This window comes from Pogona vitticeps, chromosome 1 (genome assembly GCF_051106095.1).
Source record: "Pogona vitticeps strain Pit_001003342236 chromosome 1, PviZW2.1, whole genome shotgun sequence".
In the NCBI taxonomy this organism is placed as follows: domain Eukaryota; kingdom Metazoa; phylum Chordata; class Lepidosauria; order Squamata; family Agamidae; genus Pogona; species Pogona vitticeps.
The window spans coordinates 154,223,947-154,243,651 of record NC_135783.1 but is presented as its reverse complement, the minus strand read 5'-3'; the positions used below and the strand labels follow the sequence as shown (position 1 = coordinate 154,243,651).

General features: G+C 37.4%; 2 protein-coding genes across 4 annotated transcripts in view; both read right to left on the bottom strand.

Annotated features, from left to right (window-relative positions):
* The window catches only part of MACROD2 (mono-ADP ribosylhydrolase 2), a 1,236,456-nt gene that overhangs the window by 904,049 nt on the left and 312,702 nt on the right, over positions 1-19,705 (bottom strand). For all 3 annotated transcript variants that reach the window (XM_073003448.2, XM_073003446.2, XM_073003438.2), the window contains exon 5: positions 15,187-15,303. In XM_073003448.2, the coding sequence (XP_072859549.1) occupies positions 15,187-15,303 (117 nt within the window). The remainder of the gene's footprint in view (positions 1-15,186; positions 15,304-19,705) is intronic.
* LOC144588161 (uncharacterized) overlaps positions 1-19,705 on the bottom strand; it is a 396,092-nt gene that overhangs the window by 120,270 nt on the left and 256,117 nt on the right. The gene's annotated exons all lie outside the window — the stretch shown is intronic.

Here is a 19,705-nt window from a genome sequence, read left to right as displayed (position 1 = left end):
TGGCTTTTTAGAATCATGCCTGCATGATGTGTCTGGTTGTAAAAATACAATTAAAATATTAAAAAAGTGTGTGTGTGTGTGTGTGTGTGTGTGTGTGTGTGTGTGTGTGTGTGTGTGTGTGTGTGTGTGTGTGTGTGTGTGTGTGTGTGTGTGTGTGTGTGTGTAAAAAAAAGAATACAGAACTAATATTCGGAAGCTCATTCATTAAAGCTGTTTAAACAGTGAAGCTGTGAAATTACTGGGTTTTTCCCTTTATGGGGTGTTCTTAATGTTACCTGTCATAGTCTCCATTCCATCCATCTTGGCACTATACAACTGCTTGGTTATTAAACTAATTCCCATGTCCCACCCACCCCTTTTTCATTTCAGATGACAAAGGGACATCTTCTTGAAAACATATAGGTAGCATGTTTATAGAGCAAGGGTTTGGAAATTGGAATATAGCTTTCCAATCTGAACATGTAGCAAAGAGGGCATAGCAACATTAGTTTAACTGAGAGGTTAAAGTGTGTGTATATTTTTCCATTGTATGTGTTGTACCTACTCACACCTTTGCTTCACCATTTAATTAACTCCAAAACAGCCCTTCAAAATATTTTGGTACAGAGCAACTATAGCCACATCCCAGCTGTTCTTGCTTCTGTCGTCTCCCAGAAACCATAATAAATATCATGTGCTTATCTTCAGGCAATCCCTGGCACTTTGGTAATTCTACATGGGGGAAGTTTCCATTGCAATTTGTGTGTAGCATATGTATGCTTGTTTTTAAAAGCCAAGCACTGAATTCTTTAAAAAACCCTTCAGTTTATGAATTAATGTTGTCCTTCTGTACACATGATTCAAAACACCATGAAATGGCCCAATATTGCTGCAGAATATCATCTCCATGTTGTCAGCAAGGAAAAAAATGACAGTCTTACTTTGCTAAAGGGAAACTATACAAATTACAGCCCTCTTTAATTCCTTCATGTTTGGAATTAGGTCTGCAAGAAGCCCACTGCTGCCTTTTAAATTCCAGCAGTAGTATCCTAACAAGACTTCAAACGAATATCAGCAACTAGAGATGGGCCTTGTGGATTTGTTTAAAAAACCCAACAACATAAAAAGCTCCTTTCTTGTAATTTATGTACTTTCAATGGTTGACAAGAGACTCTTAAACATGAATAATTCATAGTTACAAAAGAGATTCCTTTTGTTTCTTGCAAGTTCTCCCATTTATGTAACCTTTCTTTCACCATTTGTCTGTCAAATCGCCTTACAAATTTTGTATTCAATAAATGTCACAAGGGCTGGCAGCAGCCAATCAGAACATCTCGGGTGAAGTGAATCCGTAGAAAGGGCTGAAACCCAGTGAAGAGTGCTCTTTGCTTAGTTGTTCCTTGAGGTTGGGATTACTGTGTCCTGAGCTCATATTGATGAGGCAAGCAAGAAAACTGGAGAAAATGCAAACAAAGATCTCTTCCGAATCTAAAAAAATTACAGTCACTGTTCATCTATCAGCTCCATATTTGGCACCTCATTAATAACTCAATTCAGAGCACTTCTTAAACATCTAGGTTCATTTGATTTAAGATAATGCATACAAGTTCAATTCCTTGTTCCTAAAGAAATTCATGGATTCTGTCCCAAATGAGTGGGAATTCAAAATTAAAACAGATTAATCAGAGTACTGAACTGATTGGGATTCTGAGCTCATAGAGCAGGCATTATAAAGCAGACTGTGTGGACAGAACAAATCTCTCAGGCATGTGAGGACCTGAACAGGAGTTTTTAAAAGTGCACAGGTGCTCAATATTTTTAACTGTGGTAAATATTATTAAGGAAGAATTTACTTGGGAAATATCTACTCCATTGCACTATTTACCATGTTTCCCCAAAAATAAGCCCTACCCTGAAAATAAGCTCAGGCCTAGTATGATTTTTCAAGATGATTGTAATATAAGCCCTACCCAAAAAATGAGCCCTAGTTAAGTGAAAACCTGCCCTCCACCAGGGACTCACCGGGATCCTCCCAAGCCTTCAAGAGAGACTTAAAACTTCTTCCCCTCCTCTCCCGCTTCCCTTGCTTGCAAAGGGGTGGGGCAGCCAGAGAGGAAGGAGCTGCGTGCCACCAGGAGCTTGCTCCTTGGCTCCTAAGTTTCCAACGGCTCTTGGGGCTAGCATCTCTGCAGTGTGCGTGCTTCCTCCCCCTCCAGCGTGCACCCAGGCTACCAAAGCATAAGGTTGGAGGGGGCAGGCAATTTAGGAGCTCCGGCCCCCGCCAGACAGCCAGGCCCCTGCCATGCCTTTATTTCCCCCCTCCCCTCTTTCTCCTACTATAAGCCTTTTAACCCTCCTCTTGCTCGGCTCTCTCTTTGGTGCCACTGGCAAGGCCACTGCCATGTTGAAGCAGCTGTTGCCCTCTCCTCAGCCGGGCTCACTGGCTTCGGGACTCTGCCAACCTCCACACCAATGCTGCCCCTTCCACTGCTGCTGTTGTTTCCCGCAAAACAAATGCAGCGCCCGCCAGCAGCCTCAGCCCAGGCACCACCACTGGAGGAACCCGAGCCATCACCGCGGTGCCTCCTGGCAGCGGTGGTGGCGGAGACACCCCTGGAGGAAGTGGCACCAGGTACATTTAAAGAAGAGGAAGAAAAATGGGAATTAATTAATAATAATAAGATGAATGATGGTAGTTGAATAAATGTAAATTGTTGTACTTGAAAAAAAATAAAACATGACTCCAAAATAAGCCCTAATCCTGTTTTTTAAGCAAAAATTACTATAAGACCCTATCTTATTTTCGGGGAGAAACAGTACTTTCGACTGACACATGCCATGCCTGTCTAAAATGGCATCCTTCATCTTCTTGCAGAGGTTCACAGAAGAACTAAACAATTCTGGTATTTCAAGAATTCCCTTACAAACAAGGCAGGGCCTATCAGAACCATTTATCCTCCCTTGTAAATTAGATGGCAGCATACTGTCTTGATGAGGCTTTAGGAGACTCTCCCCATGCTTGAAAGCAGCACCTTGATGAATATTAGCTTTGGTTTTTATATTCAATTTGGAAAAGGATGATATAATTCTATACTGGATTAAATCTACTAATGGGTAAGTATAAATAAATGCCTAACAAAAATGGCATATAAATAAAATATTTTTTTAAAATAAAAAATAAAACCAATATTGGTTATGTTATGTCTTAATCTCTATAACATTTTAAACCTAGTTAAGGTTTCTTGATGCTTCAGAGTAAATAGTTATGTTGGAAAGAAAGGACAAAACACAAACAGTACTCAGAGTAGCACAAAATCCCCCCTTCACCCTTTTCCTCTTAAGATTTTAGCAATCTATCAATACATTGTACTAACTCATTGCAGGTGACAAAATGACTGAAAGTGAAGTTATTGCCTCCTTCAATATTGTACTGAATTTATGTGTGGCCTAACAATCTAAATATTCTTTCCATAACAAGAATCTGAAGCATCTTGACTGCAGGACACTGTGACCTGAATAAAGTGACCATGTTATGGTGAGCATCTAGATTACAACTGCTAAAATAACTAGGAAGAGTAATAGATAAGAACAAAATCAATGAGATTTGTAGTTTATGTTTCATAAAATAGATGACAGATTCCAAACATTCATTAGATTGTTCTACTTCTACAATTTCATAGTATTGTTAAATATAAGTCACTCAGTTACAGCACTCGCAAAGTAAAATCAGAACACAAAAAGCAGCTGGGAGAAATCAGTAATGAGTAACATAGCAAAGACAAAGAAGCTCCTAATGTAGTAGTCCTATGACCCTTAAGACAAATCTGTGTGTGTTATATATGCAGAGAGAGAATTAATTTTGCCACATAAACTAGAATGTATGTTCATATTTACAGATTGCTAGGCAAGCAACAAAGATATTTTATTATATGAATGTAAGATGAAGATTTTGATTATCTTCTGAAAAGCATGCATTGTACATTACTCCTGTCCCAAGCTCAAATATGACAGATTGGGCTCCTGAGACTTTTGCTAGAATTTTCCATTATAAGGTTCCACTATTAAAAAAGCATCACTATTGATTTCTGACTCCTAAGCCTACTAATGAATTCACATTATTTTTGTGAACTTAAGCCTAGTTCACATTATTTTGAGTAGTTGAACTGCTATCCACTCCTATAATAAAACACATTTCCAATCAATCCTTATCACACAACCTCTTTGTTATATTGATCCTAGGAATCTATATCCAACTGCCCATTTACAAGAAGGAAAGTTTAGCTTCTTAAGCTTCTTTGAAAGTAGATGGCATTGGAGAATTTCCTCTATGCAAACAAAGAGATGGATCCAGAGCATCATCCTATCATTCAGATGTGGAGGGCTTGAGCACGTCTTTATGTTCTTTCTTCTTAAAAGTAACTCCCCCAGCTCTGCATGGATAGATATGACAGTCCAGGGGTCTCCTGTCTCAACTGCCAGCAAATTAAGATGAGAGGAAAGACAACTCAAGACTACTGTATATTGTAGACAAAACCTGAAGATGTTTGTGCAAGTCATACAAAATCTTGTGCATTTAATAGAGCCAACAGGAAGTAGTAGTTGAAGACAACTGGAAATTATCCTCTTTTGAATGAAACTTGAGACTTAACCAGAAGAGCATTTCAGCTCATTTTCATGATGTGCGTTGGTCTTCTAGTACAAAAGTATTGGCAAAAGAAACAAGATTGTATGAGTTAAAGGAACTCTTGAATCCAAGTACAGTTTTCATGGTGTTCGAAAACACACGTGTACGCTTGGACAGAGAGCAATCAGGAGTTTGCACATGCTAAAATGGGCTGAAAGAGTCCAATTCAGCCAGCCATGCTACAACACTCCTTCTCACAGGTCTGCCCACATAAGAACACCCTGGTACTCTCAGATATTATTGTGAAAAGGTCAAGTGGGCTTTGTAGTCCTTAGACTTAACTTGCACCACTGACAGGACTCTAAGTAAGCTAGGCCGAGGCAGCACTCTCAGATGACCCTATGGCAAGTGTACTGTTCAGGAAACCAAATGAGTTTTATAATCTTTATTTTATTAAAGAAAAGCATGTTACTAAGCCAAATTAAACCAAAACAAATAAACTAGCATTGTGCTGTTTAGTTACACAGTTGTAGTGAGGCAAAGAAAACATGAAAAATAGAAAAGTATTCAAAAACCCAAAAAGCCATTAAAAAGAATAAAAACAGTTCCAGTCCAGGAAATCATTAGTAAACAAAATAATCCAAGTTGGTTATAAAAAGGCTATAGTCCTCAGTGATCCTATAGAATAAAAACCCATAAACAAAAGTAAAAATCCATTATATGTCCCATAGTCCTTAGAAAAGAAGAATCCAGTAAATATACCATAGTCCTTACTAAATTACAAGAGCATAGTCCATATGGAGTATTCCAAGAAAAGAAGTCCATAAAGAATATTCCATAGAACAGTCCATAGAAAATAGTCCATGCACAGTCCTTAGGTAAAATCCCATAAGTCTATAATTAATCCAGCAAAGCATAGAAACCAGTCCATGTAGGTAGGCCACCAAACTCTCTCTAAAGACATCAGAGTAAGTCCCATATGGCTGAAATGTAGGTCACGAATCACTGAAAGGTCGGTCTTAGAAAGACAAAGTCCATAGGTAAAAAGTTCCTTTTTCAAGAGTAACTGGCAAGGGCCTAATGCACCTTCCCACGATGTCATCCAATCAGAGTTCGTTACTAGGCAAACAGTCCTGTTACATCACATGAATTCTTTCTCATACACAGCAGATGTTATTTGGGTTTATGGTGGTTTCTCAAAGAGTCACAACAAATCTATCTAATCACACAGTCCTTTCTCAGGCCTTCAGAATAACATTCTCTCTGCTCGCCTAGAAAACAACTTGTCAGCATAGCACAGATACTATATACAAAGAAACAAAATGGAACCTCTCTGGCTTATTTCTTAATTACAAAACCCATATGCCTTAAAAGATTTTAACTCAAAAACCCATCTCATCACAGATATTACTGATCAATTCAAGCAACTTCAAGTTAACTAGCGAAATAGGAAGCACTCCTTGTGACAGAATGCACAACCCACATCTGTTGAGTGCACATAGGGATATTGTAATCGGACATAAGGATCCAATAGAAGGCACCAACTACTGTATATCAATTTTAACTTAAGACCTCTATTAACGAAAAAGCCACAGGAGTCCTCCCCGGCCTCACATAAATGGGGATGGTACGACCAAGAATGTAGACTAACCAAAAAGCATCTACTGTAGCTCATTTAACAAGGAAGACGAGGAAGATGCACTCAAAATCGAATCTGGAGGTGCTGGCTCGCTACCGCTCAAAATATAAGGAACTTTTAAAACAAAAGAAATGGGCATTCATGTCAGTCCAGTGGGAGGAACTAGGGCAGGCTGTGCTGGAAAAGAAAGAGCGAAAATTCTGGAGTATGGTCTCAGCTATGGATATAGGTCCCAATCCTGCACCAAATGCCTGCATCACGGCAAATGCCTGGTGCCACTACTTTCAAACTATTTTCAATAGTGATGCAGACACTGGCCTACAAAAAGTGAGAACCCTCCAGACTCTACTAAACTCTACACCTGAATGGCCCCCACTTTCAGAACGGGAAGTGTATAAACTTATCAATGCCCTAGCAACAGATAAACCACCTGGTGAGGACATGATCCCACCAGAGGTGTATAAGAACAACCCGGAATGGTGGGCCCCAGTCCTGGCACAGCTCTTCTCTCAAATTAATGCTACAGGAATTTTTCCCGATGGGTGGAGGCAGAGCATAATTTTCCCAATCTACAAAAAAGGCGATAAATCCATCCCCCGGAATTACCGCCCAATCAGCTTACTGGATATTAGCTCCAAGCTTTATACCCACCTTCTTTCCCAGAAGCTAACTAAATGGATGGAGGAAAATAATATCCTTCATCAGGAACAAGCAGGTTTTAGGAAGGGGCATAGCACAGTAGATCAAATCTACGTGCTACATCATCTCGTGTGCAAATATACCTTCAGGCCATTCAAATGGCTGTTCACAGCTTTTATTGACTTCTCCTCTGCATTAGACACAATCACTAGAAACTGCCTGTGGGATAAGCTCACAGAGACCAACATTGATAAGAGACTCCTAACTCTAATACAAGAACTATACTCCAACACAACGTTGAGGGTAAGGATTAGCACAGATGGAAGGCTGACAGAGGAAATACACACTAACAAAGGGGTAAAACAAGGATGCTTACTTGCACCCCTACTTTTTAACTTTTATATTAATAATATTGTAACAGCCTTAAACCATCCAGATCATTTCCCCCCCTCAATTGGGAACTATAAGACTGCATGTCTCATATATGCTGATGACATTGTTCTATTATCTATGAACAAAAAGGGATTGAAACGAAGCTGAAATAAGCTCCAAGAGTTTAGCCACCTAGAGCAACTAAAAATAAATTACACAAAATCTAAAGTGATGATTTTTGGAAAGCATCCCCCTAAGTTTAACTGGACTATAGGCGAAAACAAAATAGAACAAGTCCAGACTTTCAAATACCTGGGAGTGCATTTCAATGAGAAAAACTGCTGGAAATCCCAGATATAGAGCATGAAAATATCGGTTCAGAAATCTAGCCATGCTCTGGTCAAATTTTTTCATTCTAAAGGTGGCAAACTAGTAACCCTATTTTTAAAAGTATTTTCAGGAAGGGTCTTCTCCCAAAAGCTTTATGGAATTGAGATCTGGGGTATGAATCAGAACAACCTACATCATCTTGAAGTAGGACAGAATAAATTTCTGAGACACATCCTCGCGGCGCCCCAGGGGACTCCAGCAGCTTATCTTAGAACAGAGACAGGCATGGTATCCATCAAAGCCAGGGCAACTCTAGCTATAGTCTCTTACTTTAAGAGGGTGATGGACATGCCCGACCACCGCCTACCCAAACGTTGTATGGTAGAGCAATGCAAGAGTGGTGGCTGGGCAACTTTAGTTCAAAGCCTACTAAAATCTAAATCCCTCTCCACAGATATTTTCATCTTTTCTGGGGTTAAAAGAATGTTGAGAGACTGGCTCTATAAATTGGATAACGACCAGGACCTGGCCTTAATTCACTCTTCAGGTTTCTCTCAATGGTACCATCTGTTGAAAACAGACCACCAATGGCACAATACCTACATATACTTACTTTTGCCTCCTTGAGAACTGTTTTCACAGAACTCCGCTTCCAAACCATGCCGACCGCTGTCTTAGATGGGAGGTATATGAATGTCCCTAAATATCTAAGGCTATGTATCTGCAGAGCAGGTGAGATAGAGGATGTTCTCCATTATCTACTTTACTGTCAGCTATGTCAAAAACCCCAGGAAAAGCTCCTGGGTAACATTTTGGCTTCTCTACAGGAGGAAAGCCCTCAGATAAAGGTGGTCAGGTTACTCCTGGACTGTGACCCTTATGTTACGTACAGAACAGCGCTATTCGCAAAAGCAGCCAGAAATATTCGGGCTAATTTTCTGAAAGCCATTGCGATCAATTGTGTGGGAGATTCTCAGATATGAAGGGTCTCTTATTATTTTATGTCTGTGGTTTTATCATGATTTTAATTGACCATATCTGTATTTTAAACAATTGTGACGGCTTTTAGCTAATACAATAAACTTGAACTGAACAAAACTATTATAATTATAATAAAGTCACACCATAATTTCATAGGTTACAAAATATGGATCTACAGTTCACAGTATAGAATCTATACTATACAATCATCTTCCAAAACTATAGCACAATTGATTCTCTATCTAATGTTTCTCCCAATTGTGTTAGATGTGGAAAGGCTTTACATGTAATATCCATATTAGAACAACAGCTCAAGTGCTAAATAAAGGGAAACAATAATTTCTCAAATATTTCCTGTTGCTTCCTTGCATCATATAATTGCACAAAATTATGAATTGTCAATGTCAAATGCAATGTCTTCTAAGCCCACTGGATTACAGACATTACACTTGGAAGGCACAATTTGAATTTTTAAAGCTGTTAATAAATTATAGGCTTTTTAAAAATATTCATCATAAACCATACACAGATACATGCATGGTCACACAGGTTTACTTTATAAAGTGAAAACTCATCTGATGAATACACAAAAACACTTTCTCAGAATCATTTTCTCTCATTGTCTCCGACTTTTGTTCCGACTGTTGTTTGTTCTCTCCGTTTGATTTTGGCCTCAGTACACCATAATTTTTAGATCCTGACATGTTTCATTTGAGGGGACATATATAACTGTAGACATGTACTGTATACCCAAATGAAATACTATGATTATGCACATGGAGGAGAACATGTTAATACAGTTTTTAGTATACTTTGAACACATATCACTCCCGTACCTGAAAGTTAAGACTCCCTTCTTTTCGTTATTAAGGCCTCTTAACCTGCTGTTTGCATTACATAGGGCTAGGCTCACAGTCACACTACAGTAATTGCTACTGAACATTAGTAAGTATGCCATGTTTTAAGTAAGAACACCAGTACAGAATTAAGTCTTTTCCCACTTCTGCTAATACTTGTAACAGCTTCAACCAATCAGTGAACGTGACATTGCTTCATTCCTCTTACTCCAAATAGCAATGTCTATCCACACTGTCAGAGCTATATCAAGTTTGCCAGAAGAAAAAACAAGTTATTTTTACCTGACATTTCCTCCTATTTTCTACTTAAGACTACTTCACCATCTTAAGAAGTCATCTTTATAGGTATCTTCTTATTCTCCTCCATGACTTTTCTTTAATGCCTCATTTCCTCTTATTACATGCTAAATCTTGCTTGGAATGTTATAATTAATCACTTCTAATCACCAACAGTGTTCCAGGTATTTCAAAATTCCTGGCTGTCTGAAGTGTTTCCCCCCTAGGCTGAGGCTGTCATGAGAAGCTTCCCTTGAAGGTATATCGTGGATTTCTTGGAATATTACAGCCAAACAAAAGGGAAGAGCTGAGAGCAAGTTCAGAAAGGTCTGGTCTCAAATCATAGTTATTCCCCCTCTTCTCGACAGTGATGAGTAGTTTTCTTTTTCTGATAGCAGTAAAAAAAAACCCTACCTCAGGCTGAAAGAAAACACCCAATTTTCCCCCTCAAAAATGCACTTGCAAACCTGGATTGGTCTTGCTCCTGTGGCTGCTTTAACAATTATAAGAAAATAGCATGTGCATACAGACATATGCAACTGCATTAGGTTTTCATCAATATGCTCAATGAATATTTACAAAGAGTACCCTCTAAAGGTAGTGGAAAAGAAATTACGTTTTACTGGCACAAATAATTCTGTGTTGTTTCAAAGGGAAATGATGAGGGATAGTAAGACATTTCAGTTTGTTTTTAAAACTATATCCTTGTGATTCACACAGCCTTATCTAACCACTCAACCCTGTCCTTTAGTGAGCAGTCTCAGTAAGACAGCCATATGTGTTTATAGTTGCAAATGCAACTTTTCTGAAATCTAAGCTGACTTTTATGGGGAAAGTATCAACCCAATGCGGAACATAACTGAACGGTGATGATTTGATAGAAATACTAATAAACATTTAAAGTGCTTCCCATACATTATCTGAGTGACATTTACAACATCTTGTTGGTAGATGGACCCAATACGTCGATACAAAGTTGCCACTGAGAAACATTCATTTGCGTAAGGCAATCTGCAAATTGAATGCCAGAAGGGCAATTTCAACAGTGGGCTTCCAAATTTGCAGACGTAGTACCATGAGACCCAACTACATGTGATGATCAGCATTGTGCAAATTTTTAAAAACTACGTGAAACATAACTATGGTACAGTACATGGAAAATCAGTTTGGGAACTTTTTTTCTGAGACAAACTATTCAAGGAGAAAGGTCTGAAAAGTCCCACTGCCAACACAAGAGGCTTCCACTGCAGATTGCAGTACTTACTGAGCATAATGTCTACTCTGGTACTTATCCACTGAACAGTAGAAGCCTCTGTAGTACAACTCAGTCCATGATGGTTGAAAAAAATGTTGCATTGGTATTGCATTAAAATAAATATATAACTGTGTCAACATTTCTTATTGTCCAGTTTGTAATGGATGTGCAGCAATTAACATTAATCCAAGCAATTAATGTAATTATCTGTCCGTAAGTGATATAGAATAAATAAATACTGTAGAATTAAGTGATCTCACCTTTGGCTAATGCCCTCAAATATAATTTCTTAAATAAAGACAGATTATTATACATACGCAACAGTGTGCTCTCAAATCTCTGAAGATAACTGTAATTAAACAAGCTGATTATTCTCACTAGAGGATAATGCCAATGTAGCAGCTAAGTACTTATATCACAGCAGGAATCCCCTTCCAAGCACATGTACATTATCACTTCAGATTATCTGCATTGTTACAGTCAATCAATCAGAAAAATGAATCTATACCCATCTAGTATTTCCTAAAAAACAGTGAGTACATTAATAAATTTCTAGAGAGTAAATTGATGCCATTGTCAAATTCCTGGTGTGTCCCTGAACCATCTGAAAAATGTTACTATGACCTTAATATTCCCTGCCTTTGTATTTTAGCATTTCTACTGCATCAGACACAATCACAAAATACAATGAACATTTGCCACTACAATATTGTACAAAATATCACAATAATTGAACAGGAGGAACATAAGCATCATATTTACAATCCATTATATAGACATCTTTCAACAGAAATCAGTTTTTTTAAGGAATTCAACAAGACTACCATACACAGGACTGGATGTGTCTTTCCGCATCAGCAAGTGACCTTGAGATGTATTTCAAAATTCAAAGTGATAGATAGATAGATAGATAGATAGATAGATAGATAGATAGATAGATAGATAGATAGATAGATAGATAGATAGATAGATAGATAGATAGATAGATAGATAGATAGATAGATAGATAGATAGATAGATGGTACAATGTTCAAAGCTCTCATAATGTTATTAAACAAATAAATATTTTATATAAATAAATCTACTACTTCTGCTTCTACTTCTACTACTTCTACTTCTACTACTACTGCTACTGCTACTGCTACTGCTACTGCTACTGCTACTGCTACTAATACTAATACTAATACTAATACTAATACTAATAATAATACTAATACTAATACTAATACTAATACTAATAATAATAATAATACATACATACATACATACATACATACATACATACATACATACATACATACATACATACATACATACATACATACATACATACATACATACATACTAGCAGAGATGCTCAAAAATTTCACTTGGACCTGTATTTTTAAGTTCACATTTAGGCGACTGTGCACCAGAATGAAGTTATCCTTTGATCTTCACTTTTCTCCCAAATCTCCACTACAACTTTTGGCTTTATAAAGGTACCAAAACAGCATATGAAATTCATATTTTAGAAAGGTGAGCAAAAATGCATATTTTGTGAAATGGACATGTTAAAAAAAATAACAAAACTGTCCTTTCTTTTAATTATGGACCGAATCTGAAAAAGAATCAGAGTCAAAACTGGTATAAGACCAGAAAGAGACTAATCTGTCCATTCCTCCTATATCTACATTCCAGTCTCCCTTTTAAAATGTCAGTGTATCATACACAGGCTCCCCATTGTCTCTCATCCAGGATATCACCAGAACCTTACCCCCCCCATTCCTTTAAGACTAGATTAGATATTCTGAAATCTATGACTGTTCTTCCATCTTTATTTAGTTACACTACATATATGCTGCCTATGAAACAAAGAAGGTATGTTCGAAAACAACATTACTCAACTGAGAGGCCAGCTTTTTTTCTGATTTTATTTCCCAATTCCAGCCAGTCGCCTCATTAATTAGTATTTAAGAACTAGTGCCTGAATTTGCTTTTCTCCTCCCCAATTCCATTCCCCTTTTCTTTCATGTTGTGTGTTTCAACTTATAACTCTGAGGCCAGGGACTCTCTTATTGCTTCTCATTACTGTATTTGTAAACTGTTCTTGAGATCTTTTCTGCTCAAGAGTAGGGTAAAAAAAACCCTTCAAACAGACAGAATAACTTTCTCTTGTGAATCTGCCGCCCATCCTTCTGAGGAAAAAGCAATGCTCATATGAATGCTACTGATTCAGTGGGTCTGCCCTAACAGGGACTAGAGATTGGGTTTACTGCTCTGATTCTCAGAAAGTGGTACTCTAAAAATAAAAATAAAAATGGAAGGAACAAATGGCAGGGTTCAATAATGTAAAAGAGAAAAGAAAACTATGGAGAGGCTACGCAATGTTTTCTCCCTGCTCAGGTTTGAGAAATGACGGCTTCCATCCCCTAAGTACTGCCAAAGCAATCTGAATTAATATTCTAGTAATAAATACATTTCACTAAACTTTGAAAGTTGCTGAGAGATGCAGGCAGACAATACCTGGGATACTGCAAGAAGGAGCACAGAACCAGTTTTCAGTAATTTGTAATCTTTTTTAAAAAAAAATTATTAGTTTTTCAATCTATTTAAATTCAATTTGTGCTTGTTAAAAAACATTTTATTAGTTTTTCAATCTATCTACATTCAATTCATGCTTGTTAAATATCATGTTACATGGGTTGCTTATAATTATTATTTTTTCATCTTGGTGTCTTCTTAGTTGTCCCTTCAAAATCTATACATTTTTTAAACACCTAAACTGTTCATATGTGTATTTTAGTGTACAATATTGGCTACTATCATAATATTGCTCTCATAGTATACAATGTTCTCAAAATCCTCTAATAACATACCTAATAAAAGTAATTCCGGTTCCAAATCTATATAATTTGAGGTGATTTAACCGACAAACTTTGTATTTTATACCAATAATAACTAAATAGGTCCTAAAATATAATAGATGTTATCTAAGGCATTTAATACAGATTTTCTTTATATAATTGTTTAGCCATTTCTATCTCCACGTTAATTAGGCTGATTTATCATTTCTCCATTCCTGGCTGCCAACAACTTGCAAGCAAGCCAGTTCAGCTGCTTGTTTCCGCTCGCTGGTTTATTGGAGAGTTTCCCAGATCAAACGTGGGTAACTGCTGTACCTCTGTGATCAACAGGCTTCTCCCCCGTTTCGCCACCTCTTTGGGGTGGTTTTAACTCCCTGGGGGGTCCCAAACAGGCCGGAATTCAGCCCAGGGGATGGAACTCCATCCTCCTGCTGCTGTATAGTCACAGCATGAAGAGAGAACCATTTGTTTGTAATCTGATAAGCGTATATAACCTGTTCATAGGATAGGACCTAAAACAATTTGGAACACCAAGCACATCATTTGTGAATCCAACCATAGATATAATAGTGGGATTAAGGATATAATAGATGAGCAAACTAGCACAAAAATATTCAGTTCCTAGAACACCGATGCACCTCTTCCTGCAGAACCTGACCTCAAGAACTACAACAAAGACTCAACCTATTTATTCAATACAATTTAGAGATTAAAAACGTGTTCCATGACTATGTGTGTAACTACAACTTCAGGTTCCAAAGTGCTGCTGTCTCAGTGTTTACTATTTCAAGCATGGCTAAATGGTTATGCAAGAGGGTCAATAAAGATAACCTTTCCCCAATTAACATATAAAGAGAATTTTAACAATTCAATTTTCAAAGCAAGAAAAACATTCCATCAAGGAGAACAGTATTCCACTGAACGTTTAAGTCTGACAGATGCCGTCATGGCAACTGCCAATCAGACTATACACAGCAGCTGAAAACACAGAATGCATCAGTTTGATGTTCCTGGCTCAAAATGCATTTCACAGTCAAGAAATCGGCACCATTACAAAAGTTGTTCACCATGGAGTTAACCTAGAAAGCATAGTTTCTTCAACATACAACAGACTCTTCATAAGCAGAAATGCCATCACCTACGTGCAAAGTATCCCATTGCTTCATACCTTTCTAAAAGTAAGCATGCATGTTTCCCTTAATCAACTGAAACTCGCTTTTCCAAATGTCTCAGCTTTCCAAAAGGACAAAGGTCATCACAAAAGCACATTTAATTTAATCTTATAATTAGGTAAATAAGTTCCTCATTAAATTAGTGTGCTGAAGAGTAAGAGATGTTTTAAATTTCAGCTTGATTAAAAAAAAACCCAAGGAAAATGGCTTACTTACATTTTGCAGGCAGGTCATAACCACAAGTGATTTTTGCTTGCCCTGTTTCACAGCCACTCAAGTTGCGACATTCAGCAACTAGACAAGGCCCAGCTGCTCTGTGTATGCAGCCATCAACTAAAATAAAGAAGAAACAATTTTTTGAATAATCTGATTTTTCCACTTGTTTCAGAGAACTAAAGTACAGCAAAAGCCTTTCCTTTAGACTGCAATAACCTTTGATCATTATTTAAAATCCATTTTTCCCTTTTCCTTAAAATGAGGCAACAGCATATTTTTTTTCCTTCACCTTCTTCCTTAAACAAATATGGAAGCTTTTCTGCCAGTTCAAGTGGCCACAAAGTTGCATGCTAACAGGCCATCAGTAGTCCATCTGTGGCAGAGCAAAATCTTTTATTCAACAGGTCCATGGTAGCAAACTAGCCCTATTGTTCCTCTGCTCACATGAAAGTGGCAGGTCTGAAGAGGGAAGATTCAGCTAGTCAGGAAAGCTCTCTAAGGAAGCTAGAATGCAGAGAATCTGAGGTTCTGACTTGCATGGAGAACCGTTGTGGGTAGCTTGGTCTCCCTTCATCAGACCTGTCACTTTCATATGACCAAAGTGAGAAGGTGAAGGTGAAGTGAAGGTGAATCTAGGTTAATTCTGGCTCGTGTTACGATTCCAAGTAACATTCTTCATAAGGCATCCTCTCTCCAGAAAAAAATAAAGAACTATGGTTACTCAAACTGAAGAAAGTGTTTTATCTCCCATAAAACAACAGAGGGAAGACTAAACCCTTTGACATCTCATCTCAAATTAGCAGAATTTGCTCCCAATGGAAATGAATGAATTTTCATCACATATGCCCCCAAATCTGGCAAGACACACACACACACACACGCTTTTGCAGAACCCAAATGCCCTGATAAAATAGTAAGAAAGAGTATTCAGCCCAGATATACACTGCTGATTCACTGTAGTACAATCACATAACACAATAACTGAGCAATGGTATACACATACTGTATATGGAAAGATGATGAGACTATATTTGAAGGAAGCTTTCACAGTACAGTCCTGTCATTATAACGTTGCTGGTTGTTTACTTAGTCTGATGCCAAGTCAGAAGAAAATCTTGTTTTGTTATTACTAAAAGACTGTGAAAATGAATGCATAATTCAGTATTATTTTGTAGATACTATCTAATCCCCTTGAGGATTTTGGTGGGATATTATGTTAGAAACAAATGAAATAAATAGAATTATTACAGTAGACTGCTCAGTACTTCCCATATCATAACATCTTTTAATAGAGAACAATTTTCACTTCACAACAGCATCTCTCCTTGAACTTCCTTCACATTACTATTGTAATATTCCAAGCATTTAACCACTTAAATCACAACAGCTGCAATTTTAATATCAGCTAAAAGTTACTACTGCAATTCTTAGTGCTTATTGCCCTCAGGAGCCTTAAGAAAAATATTAGCAGTGGAAGAAAATATGAAAAGGAAAAGGCAAAATCCATTTTATCTCATGCACAAGCTGTGCATGAAATATTTTCTCTCCAATTAGAGATGAAGTAAAGAGAAATAAAAATACTCCCAATTAAACAAGTACAGTAATTATTGCAAGAGACTACATCAGTGACAACAGGAATATTTCTTACGAGAAATTTGTAGCTGCTATTTTCCTTTCATACAGTGAGTTTATGGCAACACATACACTCATAAATAATATAGCATATCCACTATAGTACAAATAATTATATAAACAAAGGCAATCTTGGTAAATCTGCCTTATAATTGTTACATTTATAGTCATCATGGAACCGAATGTGCTTTAGATTAGACCCAGAACCCAACTAGAATCTAGGCCAAGTCAAAATGTATCTGTAAGCGTTCCTTGAAGCCCCACTGTCTCTTCCTTCCCATAGTGTACTGAAACAAGGCAGTGATGGTGATTGATCATGGCAGGTCTGACCTACCTTAGGTCAATGTTTGAAACATCAGGTGTTATTTTCCTTAGGCCAATTTTGAAACATCAACTGTATTTTGCGCATGTATGTGGGCAGGTGAGAACACAGACTGTTAATCACCAGTACCAGAACATACAAAAGACATGATGTGTCAGATACTGAGTTAAAACAACTTCCAGGGCATTGTGTGGACAAAGAAAGATGGCTGACGTCCATTATTTGGGCAAGACAGAAACACCGCCACCCCATAACTTGGCTACTAAGGCAGCCCAGCCATTGTTGAAGGGGTCACATGAGTCTATTCACTCCTGGAGCTACGTGGGAATCATATTTGCAGTGCTAAATGTGGCACTATTGTGTGTAGCCACTACCATCCATACACATGCTAGCCTATCAAGTTTATATACAGAGTATTTCTTTTAGCTGAGCTAAAACAATTTTACAGGGTGGTGTTCCAGAGTCTCGTGGCTATTGCTGGGGCCAGATTAGGCTTCTTAGATGGAGATAGTCTGCATGAAGCCTATGGGGGGAGGATGTGGTTTCAAATGCCTCCTTAGCTAGTAGTTTGGAATTTATTACCCAACATCCATGAGACTTTGGGACTTTAATAAAAACATAAAATTTTGGAACTACCCACAAGAACTTGGTGCACAGCCTGAGGTAAATAAATGATCATTGAAAGCTCACGGTTTGTTTTTTTCTTTTGTTTTAATTTTTAATGGTCTAATAAAGGTATCTCCTGTTCCTGTATCTGTATGTGAGGACAACACAGCCTTTTCCTGCTTTTTTCCCCCCAAATTAACATAGGACACATATAGGTGTGTAGCCAAAATTAGTAAAACTCTTTTAGAAGTCCAAGGTAGGAGGGCTACTTGGGCATTCCAAAAGAGAATTCTGTCCTTACAGAGATACAAATTTACAAATACTGATTTTTGTATACAGTATATAGTTCAGAAAAAATGCTAGAAAGCAACTGAGTTAATCCTGAATTACTCAAGTAATTTGTGCCCTACCTCTACTGAGACCACCCAAGCCAGTGGGTGACAATCTGATGTATTCATATCCATTGTGAATCAGAAGTGTGTGACATCTACTCAATAGTAATGAAAAGGACATCCATATATACATCCCTGTTCTTGTGGGGGAAATGTTTATAGCTGCCATTTCTAAATATAAAAGAAACCTAAGGACAAAATCCAAGATTGTGCTAACTTTCCTGAAGTTTACATTATCTACTTCTTTTCAAATTCAAAGACATTACTTGAGCAACATCACAGAGAGGAATCATGGTATCTGACAGAGAACATTTAGATAAATTATTTTATATTAAATGAGACTACGGTTAATAACGTGACCAAAATTTAAGTACAAATTTCCAGCACCCAGCAGTAAAAAGTCAGGCACTCTATGATATTACCAGTACACTCTTCCTCTATCTCCTATCATTCTCCATACATGAACCTCTTACTCTCTCAGCTCCAGACATATTTGACTCTATTTTATTACTGTTTAATTTCTGTTGCTATTTCCAGAATTCTGCTGTGCTGGGTTTTCTGATATCTGAAAGTTTTTGAGGGTAGAAAACAGATAGATGGATGGAAGACTTGTTACCGGAGTCGCTAATTACTACAACTATATATATTATAAATGATCTGAAAGCATGAGATGGCTGACACACTAATCATATAGTTTTGTTCAAAGATTAAAACTGTTAATATTGATTATTTAAAATATTTTTACCCCACCTTTCTTCTTGAAAAGGACTGAAGGTGGTCCTATTCATTACAGTAATGAAAGAAATATTTAAAGTTGAAAACAATTGTGATTAGCATCACTAAAAGACAATATTTAAAACTATGAACAATGAGTGAAGAGGCATCTTACATCATTAACAGGCAATATTAAGGCAAAGATTTATAAGTATACAATTTTTTTTAAATGCTACTCTGAGAAATGGAAAACACAAAAATGGAAAACACAAGGACCACTAAAAATCCAATCAAAGCATTAATGCATACTAATCTATCTAAAAATCACACAAAGATAGCTGGTTACTGAGGGAAGGCTTGCTTGAAGAAAAAGGTCCTTGCCTGCTTGCAGAAGGACAGGAAATAATTTTGTGTTCTTTCTAAGCCCTTCTAAAATGGTTTCCATACTGTACAACTGAAGGCCTTGTCAGGTTATTTTTAACAAAAGAGTGGGCAGGGGCAGAGTATAGCCCCATACCTCTCCATGCCTGCCAGTGTTTCCAGAGCGAGAGGAAATGTCTTCTACATGTAGATTTTCTTCCTTCAGTTTGAAAAATCAGATCAACAGGAAACAAAACAAAAACAAAATAAAGAAAATGTTGTGGCACCTTAAAGACAAATAATGACTTAAGAGCCCAGTTTTATATTCATTTCTTTTGGTCATAAGTGTGAAAAGTGTGAAATGCCACCCTGACTCACATAATTTGTAACTTGTCTCTACTAACCACTTTTTTGGGTGGAGGCATGTATAAATATTTGCAATGTAGTCTCACTCTTATGCTTGAGGAATTAGATTTGATCCATGAAAACTCAT